Source organism: Alosa sapidissima, chromosome 12 (genome assembly GCF_018492685.1).
Source record: "Alosa sapidissima isolate fAloSap1 chromosome 12, fAloSap1.pri, whole genome shotgun sequence".
Classification (NCBI taxonomy): Eukaryota; Metazoa; Chordata; class Actinopteri; order Clupeiformes; family Clupeidae; genus Alosa; species Alosa sapidissima.
Genome location: NC_055968.1, coordinates 36,593,323 through 36,603,666, shown reverse-complemented (window position 1 = coordinate 36,603,666; position 10,344 = coordinate 36,593,323). Strand labels below are relative to the sequence as shown.

At 48.5% G+C, this 10,344-nt stretch overlaps 1 protein-coding gene across 4 annotated transcripts in view; it reads left to right on the top strand.

The window, feature by feature from the left end:
* LOC121677812 (mitotic spindle positioning) overlaps positions 1 to 8,772 on the top strand; it is a 13,011-nt gene extending 4,239 nt beyond the window's left edge. For 2 of the 4 annotated variants that reach the window (XM_042056834.1, XM_042056833.1), the window contains 4 exons: positions 1,547 to 4,196; positions 5,021 to 5,268; positions 6,990 to 7,028; positions 7,394 to 8,772. In XM_042056834.1, coding sequence (XP_041912768.1) covers positions 1,727 to 4,196; positions 5,021 to 5,268; positions 6,990 to 7,028; positions 7,394 to 7,483 — 2,847 coding nt within the window. In that variant the 5' untranslated portion in view covers positions 1,547 to 1,726 and the 3' untranslated portion in view covers positions 7,484 to 8,772. Of the gene's footprint in view, positions 914 to 979; positions 1,201 to 1,546; positions 4,197 to 5,020; positions 5,269 to 6,989; positions 7,029 to 7,393 lie in introns of all 4 variants that reach the window. The other 2 variants (XM_042056830.1, XM_042056831.1) reach the window with 2 other exon arrangements.
* The last annotated feature ends 1,572 nt before the right edge of the window (positions 8,773 to 10,344 follow it).

Below are 10,344 nucleotides of genomic sequence, written 5' to 3'. Positions count from 1 at the left end.
CTACAGAGGTTAGATAGATAGAGATAGATAGATACTTTATTGATCCCTAGGGGAAATTCAAGAAAGTAAATTCAATAAAGTAGCCTCATAGTCTACAGATGTTATAAAGTAGCCTCATAGCCTGTTATAAAGTAGCCTCATAGCCTACAGATGTTATAAAGTAGCTTTATAGCCTACAGATGTTATAAAGTACAGATGTTAAAGTAGCCTCATAGCCTACAGATGTTATAAAGTACAGATGTTATAAAGTAGCCTCATAGCCTGTTATAAAGCATCCTCATAGCCTACATAGGTTATAAAGTAGCTCTTATGCAGCTCAGTGATCATGTGAACATGTAGCTATGGCTGTGGTCATATGGACATATATGAGCATAATAATGATGTCATAGCCAGTAATAATGTGTGACATGTTTCATAAACAGCATCTATAAGTCCTATTTCTAAAATATTCAGACATATTTCATATGAGATCGCCTGATGGGAGTATTTCTGGTTTAGTGTATTTCTAAAATATTCAGACATATTTCATATGAGGTCGCCTGATGGGAGTATTTCCCTCTTAGTTCCTTCTGGAAAATCATAAACTCTCTGAAGCCGTTGTGCCATTTTATTCCCTTGGCATGGCCACAAGTATTTTTATTGCAGATGACTTGGCATCTGGCTCACAAGTGACCAAGCGCTAAGCAGGTATAACCTGCTCAGGTGAAACAATTCTCCAGGTGGACTGTTATCTGTGAAGGAGGACTTTAAGACAGAGGTTCATTGTTAATTGCGCAGTATAAATCCCCAGACAGAGTCATGTCCACACCTTCTTGCCCCTACAGGAGGGAGGGGCGCAACACGCTTTGTGGGACAAACATCCTTTCTGCAGAGCTCCAGCACTAGGCCCCTCTCTGGGTTATAATGTGGCTGGGTTATAATGTGGCTGGGTTATATGGGCTCCCCTGGGTTATAATGTGGCTGGGTCATATGTGTCTAGGTTATATGGGCTCCCCTGGGTTATAATGTGGCTGGGTTATATGGGCTCCCTTGGGTTATAATGTGGCTGGGTCATATGGGCTCCCTTGGGTTATAATGTGGCTGGGTTATATGGGCTCACTTTTCAGATTGTTTTCACCTATAGAGATACAGTACAGAAGATGGGGTGGAATGCAGTTGATCCTAGAACACACCTCTCTCCTCTGCAATCTCCTCTCCCTGGTTCTGTATTTTAATATGCCATATTCTCTTCTCTTCTCCCTGGTTCTGTATTTTAATATGCCATATTCTCTTCTCCTCTTCCTGGTTCTGTATTTTAATATGCCATATTCTCTTCTCTTCTCCCTGGTTCTGTATTTTAATATGCCATATTCTCTTCTCCTCTTCCTGGTTCTGTATTTTAATATGCCATATTCTCTTCTCTTCTCCCTGGTTCTGTATTTTAATATGCCATATTCTCTTCTCCTCTTCCTGGTTCTGTATTTTAATATGCCATATTCTCTTCTCCTCTTCCTGGTTCTGTATTTTAATATGCCATATTCTCTTCTCCTCTTCCTGGTTCTTCCAGAGGCAGTTGACCTTTGCCCCCTCACGGGATGCGCTGGGTCCTGCTCTGCACTCTCCACTGATCCGGTCATACCCCTTTCCATCTCCACGCCCACCCCCGCCTCCTCCTGCCCCCCCCCCACACCCACACCTGCCCCAGCACCCCCCCACTGCCCCCTGTCGCCCCCCGGAGGCCGAGGCCATGGAGCCTGTGATGTCCACCCCCAGCAAGCCGCGCAAATGGGAGCTGAAGCCGCTGTCTCCGCGCCTGGAGCTGTTGGAGCTGCGCAGTATGGTCAGCCCCACCACCGCAGAGGCCTTCTCCTTCCCGCCGGACCGCAGGTGGGACGGTCAGTCTCAGGACCGCAGGTGGGACGGTCAGTCTCAGGAGAGCCTGGGCTTCGAGGGCATCTCCGTCACCCGCACGCAGTCCTCCATCTCCGTCTCCGCCGCGCCGGGCGAGGACCTGGACGACGTGGTGGTGGTGTCGCGCCAGGTGGCCGTGGCCGAGACGTCGGGGGATGGGGAGGCCTGGTCAGCGGGCAGCGGCGGCAGCAGCACCCCCAGCACCCCCAGCACCACGCCGGGCACCCCGACAAGCAGCGTGGGCTCGCACACGGGCTTCTACTCGTTTGTGGACGACCCCACCAGCCCGGAGGCCGAGAAGAACGAGGAGTGGATGGTCTCGCCCGAGCGGCAGGCCAAGCTGGCCACTCTGAAGCTGGACAGCAGCTACAAGCTCCAGACGTACGCGGCCGGCCACAAACCCGAGAAGCTGTTCGAGGAGAGCAACGGCGACGCCCGTTACCGCGTGGAGAACACGGTCGTGTCCAGAGCGGCGGCGGAGGAGCGGGAAGTGGTCAAGGTGGACAGGAAGGAGATCATCCGCGAGCAGGCGCCCAGGAAGAGCCACGGCTTTAAGGAGCAGTGGAGCGCGCTGGACAGCCTGGACCTCAACAGCGCCCCCCAGAGGCTAGTGGACGGCTTCAGCATCTGCTACAGCACAGCCACCCCCGCAGCTGAACCCACGCCAGCGGAGCCCGGCACCATCGACGAGCAGCAGATCGACTTCAACTCGGCCCGCAAGCAGTTCCTCATGATGGAGCAGTCCAGAGGCAGTCCTGTCGTACGGAGAGCCACAGACGCCGCCCACTCTCATGCCCCAACGTCCACTGGCCACTCTCCTGCCCCGAAGACGTACACCCCCCACACCTTGCTGCAGCCGCACGAGACCCAGGTGCCCACTGAGCTGCGCAGGTACATGTTTGCTGAGGGCAGTGGTGCCGCGCTGGACGACGTCTCGAAGGAGAGCAGGACGACTAACCACGCGGGCCGCAGCCAATCGCTGTCCAGTCAGCTCAGCAGCGAAGACGTCTTCGTCAGCAACGCGGTGACTGTGAAGGTCAGCGAAGACCAAGACGCCGTGAAGCGGAGCGGCGTGACCGAGTTGGACTCCGGCCTGGGGGATCAGATCGGAGAGGACGGCAGCGACGCCAGCAGCAGCCCTCCGCCGGACTCCTCTCCGGAGACGGCCGCTGAGCGCGAGGCGCGCGTCGCCCGGGAGACACCCATCGAGCGGGAGATCCGCATGGCTCAGGAGCGGGAGGAGAGCCTTCGCCGCGCGAGAGGGATCCGCCACAGCAGCTCTGTGGAGATGGTGGAGATCAAGACCAAGCCGCTGCTCTCGCTGCCCACGCCGCCCGGTCCCGTCCGGGCGGTCAAGGCCAAGGAGAGCAGCCGCGTCAGCTTCCTCATCCAGCGCGAGATCGAGCGCGAGATGGAGCGCGAGGAGGCCGCCACTGGCCAGGGCGTAGCCGCCAAGGCCCGCGCGGTCATCTACGACGTGGACGAGAGGAGGAGGCTGTTCGAGCAGGTCCCGTCGGCCTCGTTGCCGTCGGCAGCCAAACAGCTGGACATCTCGCAGAGTTCGTCTGGCGCCAGAGACGACAGCTGGTCCGTGTTTGTGGAGACGTCCGAACCGTCGGGGGCGGAGGAGGAGAAGGACCTGTCGCCGTGCTGCCCACACCGCCACCCCGAGCCTGCCGAGCTGCCCGTGAGCCGAGCGATCGAGCTACCAAGCTACCGCACGCGCCAATCTGCCATCAACGCCTCGAGCGTCCTGCCGAGGCCATCGGCCCTTTCCCGGTCATCTATGGGGGCCTTCTCTTCCGCCAGCTTGTCCTCCCTCTCCGGCGTGGGGCAGGAGAAGGAGAGCCGGCCCCCGCCTCAGTGGACGAGGCACCTGCAGCAGACGCACCTGCAGCAGACGCACCTGGAGCAGACGCACCTGGAGCAGACCCACCTGCAGCAGTGCCTGCAGAACGCTCCGGACCTCATCCGCCAGGACATCGAGCGGGACCTGAAGCGAGAGCAGGAGTACCTGGAGCTGCGGGAGTCTCGCGGCCGGTCCGTTTCCCTGGACACAGGCCTGGATGATGTGGACGACTCGAAACAGGTGGTCACCACAACGACACCAACACACGCAACAGAACCGCCTGGCCTCAAGCAAAGCTATGAGGAGAACACCACAACATGGCAGCCAAGTGTTGCCGAGACGGCAGAACCTCCTAAACAACAGGTTCTGCCTGAGGAACCCTTACAGCCTGTGAGTTCTAGGTCATCGTACTCCTGGAGCATGGACACCTACCACACCAGGAGAATGGCCCCATCAGGTAAGGTAACCATGATAACTGTGCCACTCTCATGATTGACACTTGTCACTCACACGGCTCTCAGATACTCCCAGATTAGTGTTGTGTCGTACACAGTGCTGAGGTGACACTTTTTTATGGGCAAGATGGTCAAAACATGACTCACTGTGTTAATGTCCCTGTTGTACTTTGGTCGAATCACATGTGCAGGAACAGCACTGAAACTTAGAGTTAGAGTCTTCCTCTACATGTTACATATTAACGCATGCAAGAACTGGCACCTGGCCACCAACCAATAAAGTGCCAAAATCTGAATTCTTAAGACCTTTCAAGATTTTTTGCAATATAGTTGATACCTTTCTTATTATGAAAGCCTGCCACCCGCAGTTCAAAATGTGGTACTGAATGTTTATATGACTAAAGTTTTATATTTGTAAAGACATTCAGAACAAAAGACCTTGATGACATAAAATACCTTTAATAATGTAAATGGCTAATTTACTAAATATTTTTGTAATGATTATGTTGTAAACAGCGTTATTGAGGCGTGCTGTAGAAGATCTTGGGTGTTCCCATCTGATATGGCCCCATGTCAGGTCAGGCTGAGAATGTGAACAGCCTCATCGTAAAATGACATCACTCTAAGCTGGGACGACTCTCACGACACTTCTCTGCGTTCCCATGACGACTCTCTCAACATGACACTTCTCCGCGTTCCCATGACGACTCTCCCGACACTTCTCCGCGTTCCCATGACAACTCTCATGGCACTTCTCTGCGTTCCCATGACCTGTGAGAGTGTGCGTCACTCACGGTGGTTTCCTGCTGCTGTGTTCTCTGTGCAGATAAGCCCCTCCACACGCCTGCTCCCCGCCCGTCCTCCCGGCTCCCCTCCGTCTCCATAGTGACGGCCCAGCCGTGGGGGAACCAGAGGCTGAGCTCGGCGGTGACGGCCCGGGGGCGTTTGGAGCGGGGAAGGAGTGTGGACATGCTGGGGGGTCCCCACACCCCCACCTCCCCCCGAGGCCTGACGGAGACGCTACTGGAGGGCTTTGAGGAGCACCGGGCCAAACTCAAGCTGGAGGAGAACGCTGTGAGTTCAACACACAGTGAACATGCCTTTCACATGGCCTACACTCATATACATTACACATGGCCTACACTTACAAACATTTACCTCCCATATACATTACACATACATTTACCTTCATATACATTACACATGGCCTACACTTAAATACATTTACCTTCATATACATTACACATAGCCTACACTCACAAACATTTACCTCCCATATACATTACACATAGCCTACACTTACAAACATTTACCTTCATATACATTACACATGGCCTACACTTACAAACATTTACCTCCCATATACATTACACATAGCCTACACTTACAAACATTTACCTTCATATACATTACACATGGCCTACACTTACAAACATTTACCTCCCATATACATTACACATACATTTACCTTCATATACATTACACATAGCCTACACTTACAAACATTTACCTTCATATACATTACACATAGCCTACACTCACAAACATTTACCTTCATATACATTACACATAGCCTACACTTACAAACATTTACCTTCATATACATTACACATGGCCTACACTTACAAACATTTACCTCCCATATACATTACACATACATTTACCTTCATATACATTACACATGGCCTACACTTACAAACATTTACCTTCATATACATTACACATGGCCTACACTTACAAACATTTACCTCCCATATACATTACACATAGCCTACACTTACAAACATTTACCTCCCATATACATTACACATACATTTACCTTCATATACATTACACATAGCCTACACTTACAAACATTTACCTTCATATACATTACACATAGCCTACACTTAACAAACATTTACCTCCCATATACATTACACATACATTTACCTTCATATCCATTACACACAGCCTACACTTACAAACATTTGCCTTCCATATACATTGCACATACATTTACCTTCATATAATATACATTACACATACATTTGCCTCCCATATACATTACACATACATTTACCTTCATATACATTACACATAGCCTACACTTACAAACATTTACCTTCATATACATTACAAATACATTTGCCTCCCATATACATTACACATACATTTGCCTTCCATATACATTACACATACATTTACCTTCATATCATATACATTACACATACAATTACCTTCATATACATTACACATACATTTACCTTCATATAATATACATTTGCATTAGCTTTACATATACTTTACATTAAAATGTACACTCAGTAAGCAGATGCTTCATCTATACTGACTTGCAGTGCAGAGGTGATAAAACACAGGTTCTCCCTAATGACCACTGTGAACCCAAAATGTTGGTGCTTTTAGTTCCTCACTGGAGCAGCGGAGCGGCCCACAGACAGATGCTCTGATGAGCAGCCCACAGACAGATGCTCTGATGAGCAGCCCACAGACAGACAGACAGACACTCTGAGCAGCCCACAGACAGACAGACGCTCTGGTTTCCACTTGCAGTCAGTTACACAAGAATAAATCCCTGTGTGTGTGTGTGTGTGTGTGTGTGTGTGTGTGTGTGTGCACTGTCTGGATAAGAAGCCCATGAGCCTTTTGTTGGCCGGACGTCGCTTGACTAGCTGAGCTCTCGTACCACCTCTCTAATGTTTCAACACTCAGGAAAACTTGTGTCATTGTCAAAGGAAGTGATGTAATATCCTGATGATGTAATATCCTGACCCTTTCCTCTCCGTCTCCCACAGTATGCTGGGATCCAGCCCTCTGACGACGTAAATCACGAGGTGAGATATGTGAGATATTATGAGTGTCTCACGAGGTGAGATGTAATGTGTGTCTCCCAACTAGTTCCCTACCTCATATCTGTGTCATGGTGGTCCAACCCAACTGATGTTCTCTACCTCATATCTGTGTCATGGTGGTCCAACCCAACTGATGTTCTCTACCTCATATCTGTGTCATGGTGGTCCAACCCAACTGATGTTCTCTACCTCATATCTGTGTCATGGTGGTCCAACCCAACTGATGTTCTCTACCTCATATCTGTGTCATGGTGGTCCAACCCAACTGATGTTCTCTACCTCATATCTGTGTCATGGTGGTTCAAACCCAACTGATGTTCCCTACCTGTTCCATATCTGTGTTGTAGGTATTGGAGGCGACCCGCGTCACACGGCACAAGAACAGGATGGCACTGCGCTGGGAGGCGGGTGTGTATGCCAACGAGGATGACAAATGAGGATGCCAGTTCTGCCCCTCTGGCCTGCTGACCGCTCAGAGATCTCACAGGACTGAGTCTCCCAAACCGTCTCATGCCAACTTACACAGCTCGCCTCTCCTCAACAAAGACGGCCAAACCCAGCCAAAGTAAACCCTTAAATGCAACATACCTCTCCTGCAGCCTGGGAATAAATCAGCACTCTGCAAGATAGGACTGCCCCCCCTTCCCCCCAATACCCCTCCGCCCCCAGAATAAGACCTTTCAGTCTTTGAAGAGGTTTATAGTTCAGAGAGCCTAATGGGTACCAAACAAGCCAAAACGTTTTAAATTCCCTTGCGGTGTGGTTCTGATGTCCAGCCTGACCTGTGCAGAGGCATGTCTGCTAAGGGCGCCCCCTACAGGCCTGACCTGTGCAGAGGCATGTCTGCTAAGGGCGCCCCCTACAGGCCTGACCTGTGCAGAGGCATGTCTGCTAAGGGCGCCCCCTACAGGTCTGACCTGTGCAGAGGCTTGTCCCTCTAGAGGTGCCCAGAGCTGCGTGACTCTAGACCCTCTGAGTGGCCAGCCTGCGTTAGAGCATCATTAGAGTATCATAGCAACAGCAGCAGCAGCAGCAGCAGGGTGGCATCGGTCAGTCTCTGTCAGAGTGGACACACACTTCTCTGCGTTCCCATGACTACTCTCATGACACTTCGACACTTCTCCGAGTGGACTCTGCTGAAAGACTGTGTAGCCCAGGAGATCCACTGAGATCACTTCGGATCACATGTATTAATATTAATAACAAACATTATCTGTCCAGAGGGAAGCGAAAGTGTTCTCTGTCCAGAGAAAAGATCCCCCTCTCCAAAAACGAAATCTCTTCCATCTTACACGAGATCAACCAGCCTTCAGGATCATAACCAAGAGTTTGTATGATCGATTATACACATGACTAGAGAATCTCATCAATGCTTCGTCCTAACCTGGGGCCTTCCTATTGATCCCATATGAATGTGTGTGTGTGTGAGTGTGTGTGTGTGTGTGTGTGTGTGTGTGTGTGTGTGTGTGTGTGTGTGTGTGTGTGTGTGTGTGTGTGGGCTGCATCGGGGGCTGAATCAGGGCTTTTCCTCCCACAGGCTGAGTGCTTCCTGTTTCCACATCTAAAGCTGATCCCCGTCATGCCCATGTCCTTTTGCTTAAAGCAGCTTCTCTCTCTGCAGCTGAAGGTCCCATTGAATTCTAATTTAATATTGTAAAAAACTTGACCATCTTGAAAATGTATTTAATTATGTTTTACAGCGTATTTAGAAAAAGCTGGAAATTAGACTGAAATAAATAAACTAATAACATTGAATTCTAATGTAATATTGTAAACTATAATAAATAAATAAATAAACTAATAACATAATTGAAAACTCTAATAAATAAATAAATAAACTAATAACAGAATTGAAAATGCTTCCTGTGTGTAATCTTTTCATGTTCACTAGAATTAGTTCAAAATCCACATTAATACGGTACACACACACACACACACACAAATAACTGTCTCTACATACCCACACACAAACAACTGTTTCTACAGTATATACCCACACACAAAGAACTGTTTCTACAGCACACCCACACACAAAGAACTGTTTCTACAGCACACCCACACACAAAGAACTGTTTCTACAGCAGACAGACGCACAAAGAACTGTTTCTACAGCACCCACACCCACAAAGAACTGTTTCTACAGCACACCCACACACAAAGAACTGTTTCTACAGCACACCCACACACAAAGAACTGTTTCTACAGCACACCCACACACAAAGAACTGTTTCTACAGCACACCCACACACAAAGAACTGTTTCTACAGCAGACAGACGCACAAAGAACTGTTTCTACAGCACCCACACCCACAAAGAACTGTTTCTACAGCACACCCACACACAAAGAACTGTTTCTACAGCAGACAGACACACAAAGAACTGTTTCTTTAGTGTCACATGAACACATTTGTTAAATGTTTAATATGAATCAAAGTAACCATAAATGGAATTGTGCTTAACTCAAGATATAAAGAATATTTACACTGTTGGTTTCCAAAGGTTTTGCATGACGTTCAAACAATCTTTTTGTCAGCAGTGATGAAAAGGCAGAGAATATTCTAGTGATGACCGCTTGATGTCCTCGCGCTAAGGAGGCCTCGTTATCCTCAAGGACGAGGCCGAGTCAAGGCAGCCCTATTTTAGGATGATGACCATGGCGTCTATATTTCATGATCCCCTTAGGCCTCCTGTACCCCAACTTCCCCATATTACAACCTGCTTCTCATTTCCTGGAGAGATTACACCTAACAATCTCACAACACCATCATAAACACTGACACCTAACAATCTCACAACACCATCATAAACACAAACACCTAACAATCTCACAACATCATCATAAACACTGACACCTAACAATCTCACAACACCATCATAAACACAAACACCTAACAATCTCACAACACCATCATAAACACAGACACGTAATAATCTCACAACACCATCATAAACACAGACATGTAACAATCTCACACACAACCCATCATAAACACAGACACCTAACAATCTCAACACCATCATAAACACATAATCTCACAACACCATCATAAACACTGACATGTAACAATCTCACAACACCATCATAAACACATAATCTCACAACACAATCATAAACACGTAATAATCTCACAACACCATCATAAACACGTAATAATCTCACACCACCATCATAAACATGTAATAATCTCACAACACCATCATAAACACATAATCTCACAACATCATCATAAACACTGACACGTAATAATCTCACAACACCATCATAAACACAGACACGTAATAATCTCACAACACCATC